Source organism: Blennius ocellaris (genome assembly GCF_963422515.1).
Source record: "Blennius ocellaris genome assembly, chromosome: 6".
Lineage (NCBI taxonomy): Eukaryota > Metazoa > Chordata > Actinopteri > Blenniiformes > Blenniidae > Blennius > Blennius ocellaris.
In genome coordinates, this window is record NC_137655.1 from 19841072 (window position 1) to 19864408 (window position 23337).

Consider the following 23337-nt stretch of genomic DNA (forward strand, 5'->3'; position numbering starts at 1 on the left):
CCTTATATTACAGCAACGTGTCCCAGCACAAGACATAAATATCCAACTTAGTATGTTGAAAATGGTTCTCTGAAGCCTTTTGTGGTCATTGGTTTCATCCTCAGTTTGATAGCACACCTTCTGTTGTATTTTATTATATTGTTAAATTTTCCCCTCGATATAAATAGATACTGGCACTAAGGACCCTATTGTTGATCAAATTCATTGAGAAGTTGGGTTATACTTAATTTCACTCCTATCTAAATATGCATTCTGTTTTGTTTATGCATATTCATCTATGTATTGTAGTTTTTGTCTTTGGTCACTTTGCAGCTTTTTGTCATTATTTCTCTCTCGAGCAGTTGTATACTTTGTTGATTATTCAGCATGATTTCATGAAGGATTTACGCCATTTTTGCCATTCACCATGTAAGGTTAGGTCAGAATGTCTTCCATAACCAAACAAGACATTTTTGGAAATCTGTGTTTGACAAGTTACACATACATATAATTAAACAAAAACAAAACAAAAACCTAAAAATACTAAAGAAAGCTTTAACTTTTGCAAAATGTGTTTAATTCTTAATGTGTTACATTGAATGTGTCTGCATTGGGTTCAGTCAGTAACACCAAGTTACAATAAACAAAACTGAAGTACTGGCAATGGTTCAACACAAATGCGGACTGTAGTGCAATTCAAAACACATCTGTCATTATAGAAAAGCTCAACAAAACATCTTTTTTTTTTCTTTTTTTTTTAAACAGCACAAACAAAAGTTGTCTTAACGCAGCTTCCTGGGTTACAAATGTGAAATTTATCCAGGACAATGGGTCGGCCGTATAGCAACAACAAACAAAAGAAAACCCAACAACAAATGGACCACATCGTGGCTTTAAGGCGAATGAATGCTTGCTTTTAGGCTTACATGAGAATCGGGGGGGGGGGGAGCAATGAGCCCGTCAGCGTGACCCTCTGTGCTTTAGGATCCGTGGTAGAGAAGCATGGTGCTGTAGAGGGTATGGTCATACAACTGCTCTGCCTTGATAGACCTCTGGTGCTCCATCTGGCTGCCTGCCGTGCTACTGATCTCAGGTGAGTCACTGTAGACGTGCTGGCCGAGGAGGATCTCTGCTGCAGGCTCATTAGAGGGAAAATCCTCACAGTGTCTCTTCCCTGCCACTGTGGAGGAAACAAATCGTCAAAAGGGGACGTACATCCTGAAGTACTTCTCATATCCCTGCTTCTGAACGGCCAGTTGATTTTGTTAAGTATCAAAAGCAGTTTGAGGTGCGTGTGTGTGCGTGTGGGGCAAATAAAAGATGTGCTCACATTTCAACCTAGAAAGTAAAAGTTCTGTGACCTTTTTGGAGAAACAAGGTCGATGAATTGTGAAATGTATTCCCCAGCCTTGTGCAACCCTGCAAGTTTGAACCTGAAACCTTGTTTTAAATAGGTCACATCCCGATTCGCGGTCACACAGACGCGCGGTATGACACAGTGACCCCGTTCTGTTCATTCCTGAAGAAAATCTTAAGTCTTTAAGGCGGTGTGGCATAATCCACAATCCTCCTTAAGAAGTAGAGGTGATGGAAATTAGAAAAGTGTGGTGGAGTCCACATGAATCTGATCGGTATTATTTTAACTTTGCATGTTCGTACAAAACAAGGACTGACCGATGAATGGAAATAGATCAAGAAAAACAGGCCACCACAGTCACATTTATCAAATTGACCACATTTAATGATTATACACAGTCGAGTACAAAGCTGAACCCGCTCAGTTACTGAATACTCTAGTGACAGACCAAACACTCACGCCTTCGGTCATTTTTCTTTTTTTTAACAGGAACCACCATCAACAATGAAGATCACTAGAAAATACAGACAAGAGTAATTTCCCTTAGTATCTATAAAAGTTGAAAAAAATGTAAATAAAGTTATTGTTCAAATATTAAATGGTGCTCAAGATATAAGGCTTTTTGCAAAGTGTACAAATCCATGCAAACCGTCTCGAGCTGTCCGTCTCATACAGAACTACTGATTGTAAAATAGCCAATTACCAAATTCAAAAAACACACCGAGCATCACTGTTTTAACACACATGTGCAAGCCCTGCTAGCAATCTAAAAACTTTACTGTACATACACACAGTAAACATTCACCATACTTGGAGACCGAGTAAACAGAAAGGAAGAATTGAATCCCCCAAACCCATTTTTAGTACAGGACGGCTACAAACTACGAGAAAGCTGCAAATGGGGAATCATTTATACTTTTACAAGCTACATTCATGTTTGGATATGCTTTGGCATAAAGTCATCGTTGGATATAAAACAGCTTCAGCGAGCGCATAACATTAGAAGACATCTCAGGGAATTTGTTCAAGAGTGCTTACCCACCCGTCAGCTTTATATAAAGGTCATCTTTACAAATCAAGAATTTTATATTTAACAAAGTGTCTCAGGTTTTCTTTCCAAACTGAAAGAGTAAAAAAAAAAAAGGACGCAACTCTTCAACTACCCCGCTACACAGACGTTAACAGCTTTAACGAGTTCTACTCATCAAATGTGGAAAATCGGAGTGAAAGGACACAGCGAATGATCGTGTAATGTCACTCCGTCCATGTAGGTTTTCAGATGCTCTGAAAATGTGACTTATTTTTATCCATCAGGCCAATATAAACCATATTTTCACTGATATGGAATCTGCACTGTCACTGTGCAAAGGAATACCAACCGTTTAGTTCTAAACCTACACAAAGCGCACTACGTACCAAACACAGGTATAACTGGATGGATGATTATATCGCATTGAGCTGAATAACAAATGGAATATATATTTATATATACTTTTTTTTTTCTCTTATCCATCCAAGTATAATCAGGAACATGTAATAGTAGAAAATACAGCATACAAACATACACGTCAGTCGCAGCTCACCGTCAAATCAAAACAAACAAGCCAGATAATAGAAATGGGAACATCGGCGTGTGACGCGACGTGTTCGGACGCAGGCCCCTCTACAAGTAGGCGTAAGAGTTGGTGCAGCGACAGGGGGTCTGCATTGACGCCACCGTGATGACCTCCAGCTCTCTGGCCGCGGGGCCCGCCCTGCCAGGCGCCCCCTGGTCCTCCCTCTGATCCATGGGCCCCGGCCCTTGTGGCGCCGCAAACCCACTGAGCCCAAAAGCAAAGGTCCCAGGCCCACCTGTGGTGACAGTTGGCGCCAGCTCCATGTTCATGCTCTCCATCGGGGCCTCAATGGCGCCGCCCAGTGGTCCGTTCCCGTTCAGCAGCTCTGGTGGCACGCACACACCTGGGAGCCGGGACGGGAAGAATCAGCCGAGGAACTCAATCGTTCTCGTCTCCGAGGCGCTCAATACCGCAAAACAACAGTTTCCAGTCCTTTCCATTAAGTTGTAGTTTCTAAAGTTCAAACCATAAACCACAGCAGTAGTGCCAGTGGGAAATGTCATTTAAATACCACATTTTCACTCTCCATTTTTTTGTCATGTTATTTTAGTACTTTTTCCACATAACTAGAAAGTAAAGCTGAGAAATAATGATGCAATGAGACGAGGGAAAGTTGGACTGCGGCCGTTGTGACGTTGCTCAGATGTGACGCAACTCACTCAGAAAGGTTTAAAATCTTGGACAAAAATGTAAATTCTTGTATGAGGCAGTAAAACCTCTTTTTTTTTTGTCCCTTAGCGTAATATGATTAACCCCAAATCACCTGCAGACCAGCAGCTGACTTCTGCTGTTGGGCATCACGTACATGAAGTGAAATTTGTTTTCAGCACAACGTGGCTCAACAATGCCAAACATTGTTCGTCTGAAGAAGGTTTGCATGTCAGAACAGCACGAACACCCGTTTTCGCGTACATTTAAAAAATGGCCGTGACGTACCATTGTGTCTCGCTTTCTTCCCCGCATTTGCTTCCATGCCATCAAAAGATCTCTTTCGGTTGGGCACGCCATTCAGGAAGCTGCGTCCCTGGATGGTGGGGTGAGCTTGGCCCCCAATGCGGCTCATGCCGTTCAGAAAAGCCCCGTTATGGGACTGGGCCATGTTTTGTTGGAAGTTCTGGGCATTGGAGAGAATTTCAGCGCACTCCTGGAATCCCTGCGCGTGGGCCAGGTCGGCGGCCGTCAGCCCACTGGCATTCCTCATACTGCACAACGGGAAGAGGGCGCGTTAGAAGCGCTCAGTGGACGGGCGACTCACACAGATAAAAACAGAAAATCAACAAAATCAGACAACCTCAAGCACACACGCACACAAACGCAGGCACACAGACTCATTAAGCAAATGACACAGACATTCACACACACACATACACACAGACAAACACAGATGTCTTGACAAAGCCTGTGCTGCTCTACCCTCTCAGCCTCTTCGTCATCTCTCATGAAGATGACGACTGATCCTTGGGGATCATTTTTTTTATCTTCCACTGAGCCTAAATCTTTGACGTTTCCACATAAACAGGGAAACATTTCTGCTGCAAAAGGACACGATCGAGACAACTGAACATGCGCAGCACGTTTCTCCAACGGGGACCCAGAAGAACTGAAAGCGATGGCTCGGGTCCGTTTGAAGAGACAGTCCAGGCCCAAAGGAGAAGATTTCTGTCATCGACGTGAAGACAAAACGCCAACGTCAAGAAGCCATTTGTCAAAGGAAAAGCTTCGTACTCCCATACAGTGAAGATTCGGCTCAAGGCGTTCTTCAAAGGGTCGTGCACATTTCAAAGGGTCACGCAGATTTCAAAGTCAAAGTGACGATTCAGACGGTCTGTGTAAGGACGGAGTTCAGCGTGGAGTGAAGAGCCAGCAAAACAAACGGCGCTCCAGACATCAAGACATGAATGGAGCGAGATCTCCAGGGACAAGTACAAGATAGAGGTGCTCATCATCCAGAGGAGACGCGGACGAAACGGCTGGATCTTCAGAGGAAACTCGGCAGACTTGAAATGACAAAGCAAAGCGGGGGGTGGGGGGGGCTCCGGGCATCGAGAATGCAGACCCTTCATCTTCGGCAGAGCGAAGCAGAAGTCAGTCTTCACGTCGTCTCAAGAGGGATGAACGAAAGTAGGACATCAGAACGACTGCGGGGAAGGCTTGTACCAAAACATCCGAAACTCGGAAACAAAGCGCCTGGCGCCTTATGTAAAGTTGTGTTAATCGCATCCAGTTGCAGCAGAAACAAAGAGGTTTTTCTTTAGTGCAGCGATGAATGAGCAAACAGTGTTGTGTCGTATTTTCCCCTCATCTTTCAAGAGTACATGACACTCATGTCTGGAAGCAATTTCACTGGAACGTAAAGCCAGACAACTAATTATACCCATAAAGTACGGGCTTGTGTATTTACATTTTGTTGCAGGAGTTACTTTGTAGAAATGAAGTCAGCTAATAACAATAATAAAAACAAGATTATTCTGAGCTAAATGATTGTGCAGGACACCTGATTGCAGGTGGATCCTTCACAAACTGCACAGAAAACGTCTCGCTGACCAGCAGGATTCACGTCCGCGTAAAAGTTTGACGACGGGAACTTCTCTCCTCTTCCACTGGCCAAACCGCGAAACAATGACGCACTTGTTCCGCGTCCGAACGTAGTTGCACAGCAAAATGAGTTCCCAAGCAGAAACAGCCAAGTCTTTGTCAAAGATGTGGGACTACTGGCTCACATCCAACTCTGCAATTACATTATTGTAATGTGATGATAAAATATGAAAAGGCCATTTTAAACACATCCGTCTATCAAGAGAATAAGAAAAGCTCAAGAAAACAGTATACTTATTGGATGAGTTCTTAAACTTATCAATTAAAAACGGCTCAATTTTGTTGCATGTTATAACTCAGTGTTTAGGTAAACCCTGGTGACACTGACTTCCACACAGTGAGGCTCGATTTAAAGCGCACGGCGACTGTTTGCTCATTCACGGCGTTCAGAAATTGCTCACTCTCTGTATATTTATCTAAACAGTTGTGCAAAAAAGAAAACATTTCAAGAACTAGTGCACATGAAAAAACATTTTTTTTCTTATAAAGAATTAAAGATTAAAAACAAATAAAAAGAGTCAAAATAAATAAATAAATAAATCACACAATAACTTGTTGCACATTACCCGTCCCCTTTAAATTAACGCTTCCAACAGGATTTTGGTCCAAAGGGTTTTGTTTTAGCGTTAAAAAAACCACAGTGTGATTTGGTCGACGGTTTGGTCTCACTACAAGGAACGAGAGTCTCATTAGCGGCTATTTTAAGTCTCAATCCAACAAACTATTCCATTATGCGAAAATGCACATTTTGTCTCTTTCCTTGGGCAGAAACTTGCTGCACAGGGCAACGACGCAAGGAAAATACTTTGAGAAGTTTCCTAACCTCAATTGGCAAAGACATTCGTTTCTTCACATTTTAAACGAAGAGACAAGTTAACTAAGAAAAGCGTGGCTGTTAACTTTTACACCTTCTGGATCCATGCGTGTTAAAGTGGCATTAAATCACCTAAATCTGGCTTCCTCTCTTTTTAAAGAAGACTATAAAGTCATTACTTCCTTTAAAAAGCTTTTATTTTTTAAATAAACAAGTTAGTAATCACGCAAGTTTCCATAAATCTGTGTAACAAAGTTGCCTGGACATCAATAAAGGAAGGCATCATGTACTCATGTACGTTAAAAAACTAAACTTTTATAACTTAAGTGATAGATTAAAATGAGCAACAACATAATATTCGAGGAGCTCATTTGCGTTCGAGACTTAAAAAAAAATTAAATCCTATTTCCATTGAAACTAGATCTAAAAAGAAACTTTACATTGTGCTCTGAGATAAACTCTATTGCACACACACTCGGTACATTTCAATAAATCCTTTCATCTTCTGCTTTGAACTCAAACACCTTATTTGTACTGTCTCTTCTTTTTACCGCGCGTCATTGACCGACTTTGTACACGATTTTAAAACAAATCCTCGCTCTGCGTTGTGCGAAAAAAATGTTAACCGGTATTCCTTTAGTGAGACCGGACATCGCCAGAAAACGTCAAGAAAATGCATGACCGTGTTTTACGGAAAGCAGATCGAGCGAGGAGGAATTTAAAAAAGGAAGCGTTAATTCTTTGTAAATTGCCTGGTATGCTTTGCTTTTTTCGGTTCCTAAGCACACAATATGAATCTTCTCTAACTATTGTCTAACCCTTCCAGAGGCAGCCTATTATATCATGCTACATGTTGACATGGGACTCACGTGATTAAACCTGTCCATATATAAAAGGACTCCTATGGTTAGTCGACAAAAATAAATAAATAAACAAATCATACAAATAAAAACGATAAACAAAAAATAAAAGGCTAAAGTACAGGAACAATCATGGATAATAAGCAAAGCATGCAGGTCTATAACTTTAGTTTTGATTCAATAAAAAAACCTAGCATTAAAACCAATCACCGCAAGAAATACCTCAACAGTTTGCCAGTGTGTAGATAGGAAGCGATAGTGAGAACACTCAATGCCACAACAGTGCGGCTATCCCAGGGAACGGGGCAGACTCAGCAGTGTCTATTCTCCCCCTTTCTAGGATTACTTGAAAAAACCAAGTCATTTCCAATTCAATGGCTGCAAAACATTAAGACGTACGGTTCTGGTTCTGTTAACAGTACAGAAAACTTTCGTTTGTCAACTTAGTGTCACTCTCATAAAGGAAAAGGTGACAAAAGATTAGATGTCAGAACAAGGCTATGATACTGTATAGGGTTAATACTGTGACATACAAAAGAAAACATTTCTGTGTAGAAAGTGGGGGAAAAAATATAGATAGATATATATCTGGCACAGTGAAATGACAGTGAATAACCATTGCAACAGGATGAGGTTAGCATTAAACAGTTCAGTACATGATGCTAGGTAAATCTAACCCAATCTGTCTGCTCTGCTCTGGTCACCGGCAGCCTCTGAGCTCCGTCCTGCCTGCTGCTAGCTGCTACTGCACCACCTTTACACTCAGAGGCTCATGACAACATGTGGGAAACGTCACATTCTAAAACGGATTTTGTTGGATTTTTAAGAGTCGCTTCTTTAAATTTTAAATCGATTGACACTTTTTTTTCTCGTCCCTCTTGACTCGCGATTGGTCTACTTTTCAGAGATGTTTTATCAAAGAAAGTGACGGTTGCTATGGTCAGAATATAAAACTGGATTGAATGAGAAACGGGGCTACGACGAAGCTGTGCCGGAGAACCTCTCGTGGCAAAAAGGATGCCGCCAACACAAGACGACGCTCCTCTTCTGATATTCAGCGCCGGCCCTCTCCTCTCCTCTCCAGGGCCAGAGGATGCCAGATGCAAAATGTGAGTGCGAATCAAGGAAATGGCTGATGTGTCGTCGGCTAATGGATTATCTGAGGTTGTATCCACCCGAGCTCCCGATGACCTCATGCAAACTGTGCAGCAAAAATCCATAAATGCCTCCGTGCATGAAAGCTTCTGATCACCTTTTCGAGACTAATGTATTAAAGCCTCCGACTGAGCAAAGCCGCAGCCCATCTATCAGACGCTGCCGAGCCATTACGGATCATCCCTGGCTTTTGTACGGCGGGTGGCGAGTCCGCGGCTCCACGCCGCTCTCATCTGCAGCCGCTCAGTCTGCCGCGAGTTGAGTCGGGGATGGCGGCAGCCAAATCCTCCTAACCAATCCAAATAGGATCCATTAAAGGGCCTCGTTTTCCTTCCTCTTCTTTGCGTCCGTCAATAAAGCCTGCTCTTGTGCGTTCAAGGAAGAGCCTCAAATGCAGATTTCTGTATTTCCTCAGCTGGAGCCCCAGGCGAGGCGGCAGGTTGCAGGTTTGGAAGCGAGTTCAAGACCAAGAGACACGGGAGGCGATGCAGCGAAAACAAGCGAGAATTGTTTCAGAAAACAGTGTAAAGTCGTTTCTTCAAGAGGAATCCAGCTGTTTCCGTCTATCGGATGTCAGTATATTCAGTGTTGAGCCTAATTGTGTCCCGCATGAAGCCAACAGGTTCACATTACCGCCGGTAAAAAAAAGGAAATAAGATTAAGTTATTGTTGATGGACGACTCTTTTAAGTTTTGAAATAGGATTTGATTGTTAAGATTTTATTCCGCGCAATAAATATACTATCCAGGCAAGGCTGGTTTGACATCGATGTTTTGCTCTTTTAGTTTACAAGTAAACATTAACGACATGTGGGAAACTATGTGACGGCATACAATCCTCCAGATGGAGATCAAATGTTCAATTTACCTCCTGATTTAAACCCAAGTCAAGGAATTTGAATTAACAGAGTTGAGCTTTATTGTAAACGATTTTTACAGCTACATTATCGATACGAAAAACTCAAAGGCGTTCCCAATCAAATCATTGGAATACTAAAAAAGGAATAAATCAGAAAAAACAAAGCTTGTTAATCGACTGTTGTTTTAAAACATTATGAAATATCATTTCCACTTGAGCACAGAACAGTTTTAAAAATGATCGTGGAAATGTGGCATTGAAAAGGAATTACAACAGCAAATATGTGCTGAGCTGCAAACGCTGTATACTTAAGTTTAAACAAATACCTAAAGACTTGTCTGCAATTAACAACAAGTACAAACATGTTTCTGAAGAAAATGATCATGATGGCATGTGGCCGACTTATTTTACATTTTATCATTAACATAAACCTTCAACTCGATCTATCATATCTTTTAGTTAATAAACCTATTGAGCCATTCAATATACTAATGTTTGATTCAGTTCATTTTTATTAAAATATGAAGAAAATCAAATTGAAATTTGAAGACATTTGAGTATATAAATCTTGAAATGCTTCAAGAAGCTTCACTTTTTTCTTTGTTTTGGGTTTTGCGGTTCATCGATTTATAAAACCAGGAAAATATGTGGGCAGCGGTTTAGATACGAGTTTAACAGCTGAAACACTAAAGTCATTTTGTCATGAGCCTCTGACCTCCCTCCCAGTTGTGCCCCCAGTATACTTAAGTAAAGAAAATAAATAAATAAAAACAAACTTGATAAACTAAACTAAATATCTGTCATCTGCAGGGGAAAAAAACATCACATATCATTTTAAGCATAAAAAATATTCATCAGCTGATAAACCAAATGCACATGACGGTTTCAACAAAGGTTGTTTTTTTTTACATTTTGGAGGGAAAAAAAAAGAAGGATAAATTTGGTGTAGTGAGACGACCAATACAACCAGGGTTCTTCAACAGGTGGAGAATTTATTTCAACAATAGCAATAATAGCATCCTCGTGTTATTTCAAGCTGATGCTCTTATATTTTATATGATCGCCATGGAGACGCACTTTGTGAGATCTCCTCTCACGTCCTTCTCAGAAAGTCTGCATTTATTTCCATTCCGATCGGGGAGCGTCTGTTAGCATTGCTAGCATTCCGTATCGAAACGAGAGGAGGAGGTTCTGAGTCAACACGGCCGCTACTAAATATATTCGGCACCGTCAAACACTCTCGCTCTCACAAGTGGACGATAACTCACAGCGCTTTTTTGTTTTTTTAAAACAATGTGTCTTAAAAATCCCAGGCTTCGCCAACGCTATGTGGAGATTTAATCATCATCTGACTGTCTGTGAGCACCCTGGTTGTTTTGGGCTTGTGGGTGTCAGTGAGCGGCAGATCGGCACGGCGCTCGTTGCAGAAAATGAAAATGTCAGTAAAACACAAAATGGTGAGAAAATAATATATCTCCAATTGTTTTTTATATTTATTTAGCCACATCATACATGAGTTGACTCAAACTAGAAGGAAAAATCTAAAGATCAAAGGGTCTACTTTTAGATTTTGGTGGCTAAATTTACCAAGACCGAGTGGGCAAGTGTGACCACTGGAAAATATGAAGCGACATCCCGGAGGGCGTCGAGAAATATCTCAACTTGTTGCACCTCGGCGTCTACGTGTATCAAGAAACAAGAAAGTTGGGTTATACGTCCCTTTGTTCACGCTTCAGGTTAGGCAAGAGTAACGACACTTGCATGAAAGGGAAGATCCTAATGAAGCAGGGTGTGGCAGCCAGAGATGTTACAGTGTCCACACACACACACACACACCTCAAATCCCTGTCATGAGCTAAATTTATCATGCAACTTCTATCGTGTTTACATATTGTGTCGTCAGCCCAGTTTCCAGAGGAACGGGACCCAACAGTGGACACAAGATGGATTACATGTGTCCGCATAAGCAAATCTAATCTGAAAAGTCCGCAACCTACATGTGATCTATGCATTTTCATTCTATGCAACAATTAGCCTCCGCAGCGATTAAAAAGAAAAGGTTCAGAAAAAAAAAAGAGTCTATGTGCATTTGGCCGTTCAGTCAAGTATGGAAGACATTAACCAAAACAAATGTTAACAAAGAAAACCACACTCTAAATTTAACAAAGATCATGCAATATGGCCTACTAGGTTTAACAAAAAAAAAAAAACAGTTTATCAACTTTTACATTAAGTTGTCCTCCTGGATGTGTTACGACTGTGCTGAATTTAACGGGAGCTTTGCTTTTAGCTTAAAAAAAAAAGGCTTTGTTGCAGAGTTAATTATTTACAAGTACAATAAAGCGCTCTCTCAAATTACAAAGAGGCCGTTATCAAAGTGTTTATCTCGGGCAAACAAGGAGGCACTGAAGGAGCCATTGTCCATTGATCCACCATGTCGGAGATGAGGATTATCACACACCGAGGACAACTTAATGCGAATTGTTGCAATGATAAACAACAATTTCAGGGATTAACAAAATGTGTCACATTTCCAAGAGAGCACCACCAATTCTAGAAACACCACACGTGAGGATGAGTTTACTTTAAAGTCGAGGATTTCATAAACAAACGTTGGGACTTTTATTTCTCGCAACACTTTTAAGATGTTGTGATCTCATTCACCTTAGTGGTGTGGGGGGGGCGCTGCTACCCATTCCTAGAAATAAACTATCTCCAACAGCTGCTAATATATTGTGGAAAGTGTAAATGTTTACACAGTAGTCTAGTAGAATTACCGGCAGACTAATCAAACAAAAAGCAGGATAAAGTGGTGTTTTTTGTTTTTTTTAAAAGAGCTTAAATTTACATTTTATCAAATGTGCCTTGCTCACTCAGCTATAAAATCATTCATTGTAAAGGTAAGTTACACCATTGTAGAGCAGTTTACCTTCAAGCTGAATCAAGAGAAGTTAAAATAAATATATATATATAATTCAGCTTATCTTATTCCATCTGCATGTTTTGCATGCCAGACTTGCAAACGCTAACTTTGCAGTTTGTCTCGTCTTATTGAAACAAACGCGCCCGGCGAAATTTGCGTCGCCGCTGCTCTGGACTGGCGTTTGGTGGTGATCTCTTGTAAAGGCGGAACTGAGATGTTGGATAGTACAGAGAGGGGGGGGAAAGAAAGAAGTGAGGACACAGCACCGATGACAGGACTTACTCAGCTTTCGCTCCCTGAATCAAGAGAGCGTTGATGCACTCCAGGCTGCCCGCACGAGCAGCCTTGTGGACGGGCGTCTCGCCCACATAGTCCTGTTTGACAACAAAACACTGCAGTTGTAGACACAGAGCATGTAACACACACAAGTACGAGACTTTTTTTTTTTTTTGGCACAAGGAGCATGTCATTAATTATGTGCTTCCTCACTGCGCCGCTTCAGGGGCAGATTTCAGAGATAAAAAGAAAAAGAAGAAAAAAACACACAAAAAGGGGAAGAGGCTGAACTGTTCACCACCACCTCCCACACACATTTACAGTTAAACATTAATGGGAAAAAAAAAGAAAAAAAAGGGCGCGCACAGTCCGGAAGCTGGGACCAACCACAAATGCAATTTGCAGGCCGGGCTTGGTGTACGACTCTGCTCCACTGGAAATATCAGGAATCCGTGAGCAAGAGCCGTTTATTCCAGCTCATGCCGAGCAAATTCAAGTAACATTGCAGGCAACGTGTTGCAATGATGACGACGCTGTGTTATGCAATTGCGACCTACTAATCTGATTTCCCTCCATGGCGCAGTGAGGCATGAAGCATGGCGCCCGGTGCATGAATCCGTGCATTAAAAACAAACAAAAAGAGAAGAAGAAAAGATGTGGAAAGGATGCTGCTGAACGGTCTGACTGACAGTGGCTCCACAATAAAGAAATGAGGTGGATATCAGTTTTATAGAGGGACTGAGTGGCAGGGCTGCAAAGGTCATGACCCCGACTTAGAGTGATCCGCCCTGATGGGATCATCGGAGCTCAACCTCTTACTTCCTTGTGCTTTTTATTTTTCTCCTCACTCGCATTTCTAAACACCAGGGATGATTTAAACTTAAATCTCCTCTGTGTGTGTGGGGGGGGTAAATTAATGTGATGTCCATACCTGTCTGTTAATATCTGCACCAGCTTGAAGCAGCCATAACAAACACTCAGGGTGGCCCCCGAACGCTGCAATGTGAGTGGGCGTCTGCGCAAACCTGGAGGTGACTGCGTTCACCCCGCAGCCCACCTGGACCAGGCGCATCAGGCACTCCAGCTGCGGGAGACAAGAGCACAACGCCGGGAGTGAGGCCAGAGGGAGGAGCGCTGGAGGACCTGGTGGGGGGCAAGCAGGTACACGTACACGTACCAAAGGGTGGAGGACTGGAGGGGGAGTCGGATACTTTCTGCTTGTGGGGGCAAGTGTCCCAAGTTTTGGTGTTGGCGTCATGTTTTTTGGTTGTTGTTGTTTTGTAGTAAATATTAGCTGAAGTGTGTGAGGTTGGCGAGTTTTAAAAACCCAGGTTATTATTTTTCCGAAACAATTACAGGCAAACTGTATCCGAGTTCACAAGTAAACGTTAACTAGTCGTGCGTTTAAGAAGGATAACTCCCATGTAAAGCCTCGACGAACCTTCCTTAAACATTTGCTTAACGGTATTGGTGAATAAATCAAACACAACACGACGCTTTGTTAGAAGTCATTCAAACGTTAATGGTCCATTGTCTGCCTCCAGCTGACGATGGCTGATTTTTTTTTTTTTTTTTTTTTTTTTTAAGCTTCATCACAAACGAGGAAATGGCCGAGAGGAGGAGAGGCTCATGTCGGGAGACACCCGACGCTCGCCGCCGACATGTTTCCACCCACGTCGGCCCCGCCGGACGCCTCCATTACCTTCCCGAAGTGAGCGGCCCAGTGTATGGGCGTCCAGCCGTAGAAGGTGTCCTCCACCGCGAGCTCCGCCGGGCTCGAGACCCGCTGGAGGAGCGCGCACAGCTCGCCGACGTCTCCATCTCTGCACGCGCGGTGGAGCGGGAAGCGGCTGGTCAGCACCTCCTCGCTCGAGAATCCAGACTCCACGGCCACCGACATGGCAGCGGATGTTTTTAAAAAAAGGAAGGAATGAAAAAGAAAAAGGAAAAGATGTTGAAAAACCGACCACTCCGGTGGAGACGGCGCGAGATGCGGCTGGCTATTGTTGGCTAGTGGGCGCAGACGGAGTGCCCGTGTTGTGAGGACACACGCCACCCTGAATGGTGCGTCTTTCTGCCCAACAACACAAAGCGGGCGGCGCGGAGCACGCGTCGTGAGGAAACCGGAGAGAAAGAGAGAGAGGGAGAGGGAGAGCTGGAAACTCCGACCTGGATCTTCTTCTTCTTCTGGATCGGATTCAGAACGCTCTCCAGAGGCGGAGGATCAGGCTCCAGGGCCCCGGGCTCAGACACGTTAAAGGCTCCGTATGGGTCTTAAACTCAGGTTGGCGCATGCGCGGATTTTTCCCTCCACAGTGCAAAAACATGCACGTGAAGTCAATTGGTGACCATAAATTGCCCATAAGAATCGGAGGTAATTAGGTGGGCACAGGCAGAATAGCTCCTCCAATAAGGGAGGAGATATTGGGGATAATAAAATGATATAGAAATAAAATATTTATTTAATAAAACATTAAAAAGAGTAAGACAAGGACATTACACGCTGCTCTCATTATGAAAGGTGCACACCATTTTTACAAGTTATACACATCTTTTATGGAGTTTAATCGTACAATAAAAAACATGTTTTGTATAATAGATGAATGCTCTACTGAAGTTTTTTTCTATATTACTATAGTATTTTTCTTTAAATAATCAACTTTTTTATGTATAGAGCTCATATAACATTTCAAAATAAAATAAAAAAGAATTTGAAAGATCAAGAAAACCTTTCGATTGATGATTTCTTTCAATGATAAGAGATAAACACGTCTTCTGTTGTTTGGACAAAAAATAAACATCCTGAGCAACTTCAATGAAAATAAATTCTCATCATATGAATGGATGGTTTGATAAATGCTGTGTTTTGTTTTTTTTTATCATTATTTGCATGAATGATGTAAACAATCAAACACTGATTGTTTTAAATCTTCCTTTGTTATTATTTCTCTACTCACACATCGGAAGAAGAACATTTTACTGCAACCGTACAGTGCATGCACAGAAAGGTTTCCTGTTTACACAACGACAACGGAAAACGTTGCGCTTCAGAAGCTGTTCTCAAACAGGTTCCATTATTACTGTCTCCCAGTGCAGTTCTGTCAATAAACAGCCAAGAATAAATGAAAGTTTGCAGTTTTTCCCCTCAGAATGTTGCAGCGTCAGCAGGGTCATTACATCAGCTGCACATTGCAAAGAGAAAAAATATTAAAGAACATTTAAATTTTTTTTTTTTTTTTAAAAAGCAAACCAACTAAATAAAGATTAAAACAACAGAATGATAGCAGTCAAATCTTAACCATAGTTATTGAATTTACAACGTGTTCCTCACATGACTGAATTGTGACTGGATGGTGACCTAAGAAAACCTCTTTGCATTAGATAAGCTGCTCTAAACATTGTGACTAACAAGAACATGCCAGTGGTGCTGGAGAACTAAGGAATGCGTGAGATTGTTCATATTAGCTTTAGGGAATGTTATGACGTATTGCCTGCTTATGTCATGATCACATGATCACATCCAGCGTACAGTGAGAAGAAACCCTCCAGTATTAAATGTGGATATGGAAGTTTGTTACTTTAACAAACCCTTATCAGGTGATGATATTCTAAAAAACTAAGCATTTTCATTCTGATTAGGTTTTCATATTTGTTATGGACACACTAATAGTAGTCGCTGCAATACAAAGTATTAACTGCCATTTCAAGCACTTTGGTTTTAATATTTGCTCAATATGGAAGACGTAGAAGATATTGGCTTGGCTGGAACTATTTTCTATGGAAATTACATTATTAATATCTCTATGACCAAAGCTCCAAATGTGTCTCTCTTTTTGAGGTTGTGTGTCACCGCTTGATGTTTTTTTTTTTTGTCCTTTTGTGGTACTGTCATATCTCTTTGTGCCAATTTATATTTCCTTGGTGATATTTGTGTCCATCTGTGTGTTTTTTTACATCACTTTGAGGTGAATGTATCTTTTTTTTTTTTAACACTCTTCCTGTCTTTCTGTTGTCATGTACACATCTTTGTTGTAATTTTGTGAGTTGGTCACAAGAAAAGTAAAACGTTTTTTTGAATTTCTTTCCAACAGTTTTCTTTCTTTTCTTGTCCAGTTTGATTCTTTTTGTGGTGTTGGTGTGGATTTTGTGGTTTGTTTGTTATTTTGTTCCAGCTCTCTGTGTTTAAATTGCATTATATTGTGGTCATAGCATATATTTGTATGGTAGTTTTGTTTCTTTCAGTGGTTAAGTGATGTGTCCTGCCACTTTTGCATCGTCTTTTGTTTGTTCTTAATGTTCATTTATTTCCTGTAGACTTTATCCCTTATAATTCTGTGTGCTTTTTTTTTCTTATAACCATTTTTCATTTTTTTGTGTCTGGTTTACACCTCTTTGTGATCCATCTATATGTGTTTACTCTCAAGTCTATTTTTAAAAATTATTTTGAGTGTTCGTCTCTTTTGCTTGATAATATTTATTTCATGTTTATCATCATAGCATATATTTATAATTGGGTATTTTTGTTGCCTTTGTGATGAATGTATATGTTTGTAGTTTATTTTCATGTTGTCTACATTTTTTCCCCCCAGTTTTCTTATCTTGTTTATGCCTAAAAAAATAAAAAATAAAATAAATGCAGCATTAAAACATCAGAAGGATCTCATTCATTTTTTCTCACGACTTTATGTAAATTCATGGTTGTGGGTTGCTGGAGCAAATCCCAACCGACTATTGTTAGAAGGCAGTGTACACCTTGAATACATGTTTACTTTTTTTATTGTACATTTATGCACAATACACACAGACCTGTGCATCAGCTGGTAGAGCAGGTTGTCTCTCAAACCGAAGGTTGCAAGTTTGTTTCCCCATCGAGCTGCAAACAGCGGATGTACTTGCATATGGCAGCTGCTTCTATTAATATTTAGTAGTGCAACTGAGCACTTACATTGTTTGCAAGCTGGGAAATGTCATTTACCACCAGAGGGAGGCAAACAACAAGAGCTGGAGAACCACCGTCACAGTTTTGAGAGGAAGAGGCAAGAGAAGTATGAAAAACAGGATTTTATGTGTAATAATCACATTTACTGCGGCCGGTACAGACGTTCCCTCTATGGTATTGAAATCTTTATATACATTTTATTGCGCACAGCGAGTTTTTACACAGATCTATTGTTTAGTACTTGTTGGGGGACACGCTGAACCTTCGCGAGGTGAAGTGTTTTGTTGTGAGCTCGAGAGGGCGCTGCAGACCACCGTCCGCGACGCCAAGAGATGACGTCATGAAGAGACCTTTATAATAACCACCGCCAGCCCACATCAGCGTGGTTCAGGTCAGGCCACTCTCACATTGTTCATTCATTCCGTTTGTTTTCTTGTTTTGCTTTGCGGTGACGGTTAATGTGTTTAACCGCTGCACTCCCGGAGACACGGCGGATTCACAAACGCAATGGAACAGACGAGAAAACGTAAAAAGAATGGGGGGAAAAGAATGATTTTGTGATATCTATACAATGTGATGATATTTTACAAGTTGGACCATGTGTTTCAATGATATTCCAAATCTACAAAACGCTCAGCAGCTGTATAAAAGAAAAACAAGAAGAATATCGCAGTAGAGTTCTGTAGTATAAATGAACACACTTTCAACCAGTAGTAACCAGTAGTATTACTCTTTATTGTATCTTTATTTTATCACGCTGCTTGGTTTTGTTTGTGCATGTGCAGTTATACTTTCACATATGCAGGCTTGCAACAAATTTTCCTTTTGATCCCCCCCCCCCCTTTTTTTTTCATATCATGGTTTGAAAGGTGTATATCTAAACATTAACTGATAAGGAAGCACACAAAGGTTGATCATAAGCTTTATCAATAACGGTTGCAGCTCCAGAGCGGTTCTCTGCCACGAGATAAAGCTTTGGGATGTGGTGAATGTTAATGAACCTCGGTGAAGTGCGTCATCCTGTTATCACTGTGATGATGCCATTCTGTACTTTAACCATTCAGCGGCCTCTGGAACAAGCACTAATAAACCACTTCATTACCTTGATTTTTTTTTTTTTTTTTTTTTTTAAGTCACCTCCTCCAAACCCCTTCAGCGAGGAACATCTCGGTCAAGATTTATGGGTGTGGACACTAATTCGCAGTGACACAGCGCAACAACATGCAGAGGTTTTGAATAGAAATGCTACAGGAGAAGTCCAATGCTCACTTTATTATTTATTTATTTATTTTTACACACATGCCCCTTTTTCCTGTGATAATGTGCACAGCACAGACATGCACGCACAACACCTTCATGAATATGGATGAAAACAATTGACTGATTTTCCAAATATAGAACAGTGTGTGCCATGTCCACATCGAAGAACAGTTTCTGCTCGTCTTGCAATAATGAGATGGGCTGAATGCTTCATCAAACGAATGGTATTAATATTGTAAGACATTCAAATATCAATTGATATCCCTGGCGTTTTTTTAATTTATTTTTTTATTTTTTTATATAAACACTCAAAAGACATAAATGCTTTGGAAAATATGGAATTTCGCTGTTAAGAGAAAAAAAAATATCACAGGATGAAGTCCTGTTGGGAATATTTTGGTGGAGATGGAGAAATCTTGCATCAAGCAGAGTTGAGAAGTGGTCCACAGAGATCTGCAGGCTCGCTTCTCTCTAATCTCACACCTCCAGATTTGTTTCATTTTCAAACTGGGAGTCTTCAGCAGTCGCAGGCGACACCGTCTTCAAGTGCGGCGTTCCAATGACACAAAAAAAAGGCCTTATTGAGTGCTTTATATATGGAGCGGGAGTCTACAGATGTGCTGAATACTGATCCTGGATGAGCATTGTGAGGCACGTTTTGATTGTTTCCAGCCCACTTTACTGAGCTCTGCAGAAAGCCTCATGAAAGCTTTTATTACATGATTTACACCAAAACAGAACTGAACATGTACATTAAGTGGAATTTACCTTTAAAATGTACAATATGTGCATTCCTTTTAATATTTGAAGCCCTCAGAGTTAACCAACAATCATCAACAACATACAAGGAAAGGAATGATGTCATAGACATATTGTTGATTTGGGTTTATACAAGTTTTTACTGAGTGGTGTTAAACTCAAGGCACACGGCCCAGGTACTGCTTCAAAATGATGCTTCATGAGTCCTCTTGTTAATGTTTTAACAATGTTAATGTCACATTGGCGAGTTGAAGTTGTTTCATTATTTCAAGGGTTTGGTCGAATAGAGATCTAAATCTCTATTCTATATCAATCAGATCTCTGTGACTGCAGAGTTAAAAATATTTTGACCGGACTTGATATTACAGTGTAATACCAGTTTGCACCACAAGTTGGTGTCGTGAGCGACACTGGCCAGCGATCTCATCACGATCCATCCACAGAGGAGGAAACATGCTGCAGGTACTTCTACATCATACGTGCTTTGTTTAACAGCCGGTTTTTATTTGAGGTGGCATACTTCTGAAATCATGAATAATGCAGCACTGGGTGCTTTTTTTTTTCTTTCTTTTTTTTTTTAAAGACGAAGTAAGTTAATGTGTCTTTACTTGTGACACAACTTGGAGAATCTCGTGGCATGAAGGATGACGGATTAAAAACAGTCATTAAAAACAACGATAAGCAGTCCATGAGCTGGATTGAAGTAATCTCCTAATCTAATGGCTTAATTACTTTTTTTTTTCTTTTTTTTCTTTTTTTTTTTACTAAAAGGGCATAAACTGGGTCTTGATGATGCCGGCCATCTCTGGTAAAATAGCTTACAGGCTCAGCTGAAAGGACCATGTTGTTTCACCTCAATAGTATAACAGCCAGTGGCATGAATGTGTCACGCGCATGTCCCACTGGCCCATAATTGTTCACATGCTTTTCATATAAACTTCTTCACCGACCTCAAACCTTTTAATGACACCACACCTCCTCCGCCAGTGTGTGCTGTGGGAGTCTGCCAGCCGCGGTGGCTCTCCAAGAGGACAGATGAAGGGCAGGGGGAATGACTTAATACAGCCAAACCAAACCAACGTTGCGCAATGTCTCAAACCGTGATTCAGCTGTTGGCTGCTGGATTGCAACCTGTCCTAAATTTATTATATGGGCTGCAATGCTTCCCTGCAGCTGCCTCGAAGGGGGGCATCGTCACATCTTATGAAACAATGAAGCTTGCGAGTTTGAATGTTGTCGAATATTGACTCAGCCTGCCTGTGTCAGATCTGACTCAAAAAAATAAGATCATCAATTATGATGGAAAGAACATCCTACCAGAGGAAAAGCTGTGAACGCACTGTATGGTACATCCTGATACGGCTCTATTTGCGCACCACCGAGGTTGACTTGTAATCCCTTTATCTCCATCAAGAACAAAGATGATTGTGCATTCGAGGGCTCGGCCACGCTCCGCGTCCAGCTTCATGAGCCATAGAATTTATTGCTTCTTTTTTAAAGTCTCCAGGAGATCCTTTTGTATTTGAGAGTGTATTTCTATCCCCCCATCTGTTCTTCTTCGGCTCGCTGGTTTATCCACGTTAAGGCTCACAAAGGCTGGAGTGTATTCCAGCTGACATTATGCAGGGTAAACTGAGAACCTGCATATCACTGGGCCAGCGAGAGACATAATCACACTTAATACTGCCCCATGGACGATTAGGCATCACCAATTAGCCCCATCAAGCGTGTATTAGAGTGGAGGGAAGGAGCCAGAGAAAACCCATGCAGATGCAGGGAGAACATGGAATCTCAAAGACCAATTGGCTCAGGCTGTGAACTTTACTGGTTTTAATGGTGCAGGATGCTCTAGGACAGGGGTGTCAAACTAATTTTAGTTGAGGGGCTACATCCTGACCTCTGGAGGGCCAAACAAGTCAAACATAACATATTAAACTGCAGATATGGACAAATGCAAAGTCTTTCCTTCTTTTGATCCTTTTGCAAGAATTTGCCAGTCTATTCTGAAATATACATGTTAAAGGAAATCAGATATTATTATATTTGCAAAAAAAACACACACACACACACACACAAAAACCTCAGTCACCTGTATCTGGATATCATATTTTTATTCAGGATTAAAAGAATTTGTCATCATCTGGAAATTCTTTTGAGTTAGGGTTAGGGTTAGGGCCGGTTCTGGTCCCCGGGCCACATGTTTGACACCCCTGCTCTCGGAGGACTCTATACCACTCCTCAGGTCATCATTAAAATGTTCACAGTGAAAATGATCAAATCCATCCATTTCTTCAGCGGTAAATCTCATTTGTTAATGGATGTTGGGATCCATGAGATATATTAAAAAAGAAACATAATTAAGAATGTAATGCTTTGAGAATTTTTTTTTTTTAACTTAGAAGTAAAGAAATGAAGTGGATCTTCTGTCCTTATGCACAGGCATGTTTGTCTGAATTCATCAAATTAGATAATCGTCATTAGAATTAGTCGGGGCGTCCACAAGTTATTCCTTTTCGAAATGATTATTTCTCAATCATTTCTTTGAAAAGAGAGATTACTTGAGTCATTACACAAGAAAAAAAAACCCAGCTCATCTTGTTTCAGTTTTGAGGATGTCACAATATGGTGAAGATTTCTTTTTCCTTGGAGGATCAGGCCCGTCAAATAAACCATTTTACCTTTAACCTGTATGAGTAATGTAAACACAACATGCAGACGTTTTCACACCATGTTAGGTCAACACAGTACCCTAAACTGTTAACAAAATAAAGCCGATGATGAATCATCGACTTGTTTTTAATCCCTCTTGTGTGTGAATCACATCCAGTTTCGTTTGACTGTCAAGTAATTCTCATGAATTAAAACTGTCTGCCCGCATGCGTCACTTCCATGTGAATTCACGGACCTGCTGTCAGTTTTCCGTGTCTTCATCACCGTTGCCGACCTTGGCTACACGTCCACGCCGGAATGCCTGACGATAACGTATCAGTCCAGGTCATCAGTACCTTGACTACTGTGGTGTTTGCTCGGATCACACAGAGCGACCCGAAACCCGCTCTTCTCATTCTCTTCTGCCTTTACATCAACACTTCATCACCTGTTGACTTAGTGGGTGGTGCAGACCTCGTACAATGCTTTTTGTGCACGCTTCTGCTTTGGAGACTTTTTGGTTAGAATAGGTTTATTATTATTATTATTATTCGACTAAAGGGAAACACTCAGCCTCAGTCATATTACTAGATTAGACTCTGTGCAATAAATTCAGCAGGCAAGCGCCTCCTTTTTTAACACTAACAAGCAGCAGAATATCCCATTTGTCATGCACGCTGACGAGGCCTCCTCTCTTCTCGCTTCTTCACCGGGAGTACAAAGGATTGTTTGCTGACGTCTGATGATACGACTCTGAGTCAACCTCATGAGAAAGAGCAATGACGCAAAGGTGTTGGGTATCACTTAGGTAAACAGCAGGGGGGGGAAGAGAGAGATTCATTTCATTGTCGATGTCAAACATACTCGGAAATGAGTGAGTTCTTGGAGAATGGCTCCCCTTGCGCTTGTTCTTCCTCTTTCGCAATGTCATAATAATGCACCGCGAGAGGCTGACATCAGCGTGTCGTTGGTTATGTGATTTATTTGTGACAGCCGGGACATTTCAGCTATGGATACAAGATTTGGTCGGGATTGGAAGCACACGAGGATGCATAGAAACATATTGACGCCCATATTTGGAACCCAACAGGAAGTACGCCATTTGACATTAACGGTGAACTTTTGGTAAGAAACTCCTCCTGGGCCCTGGGGGAGGGGTGTACAGGTCCAAGAGGCCGGAAAATGTGACCAGCATGTACTCAAAATCTTCCAAATAAGTCAAAGGGCGTGGCCACCTGACATATTGACACGTCATCATCAAACAGGAAGTGATGTGTAACTGTTCTACACGCTGCAA

General features: G+C 41.2%; 1 protein-coding gene across 1 annotated transcript; it reads right to left on the bottom strand.

Annotated features, from left to right (window-relative positions):
* Positions 1 to 549: 549 nt before the first annotated feature.
* Positions 550 to 14659, bottom strand: ankrd10b (ankyrin repeat domain 10b). The gene is made up of 6 exons (XM_080498017.1): positions 14136 to 14659; positions 13365 to 13517; positions 12440 to 12531; positions 3889 to 4154; positions 3188 to 3295; positions 550 to 1159 (listed from the first exon to the last, which is right to left on the bottom strand). The coding sequence occupies exons 1-6, from the start codon at positions 14331 to 14333 to the stop codon at positions 960 to 962; spliced, it is 1017 nt and encodes a 338-aa protein (XP_080354143.1). The 5' UTR covers positions 14334 to 14659; the 3' UTR covers positions 550 to 959.
* Between the last annotated feature and the right edge of the window lie 8678 nt (positions 14660 to 23337).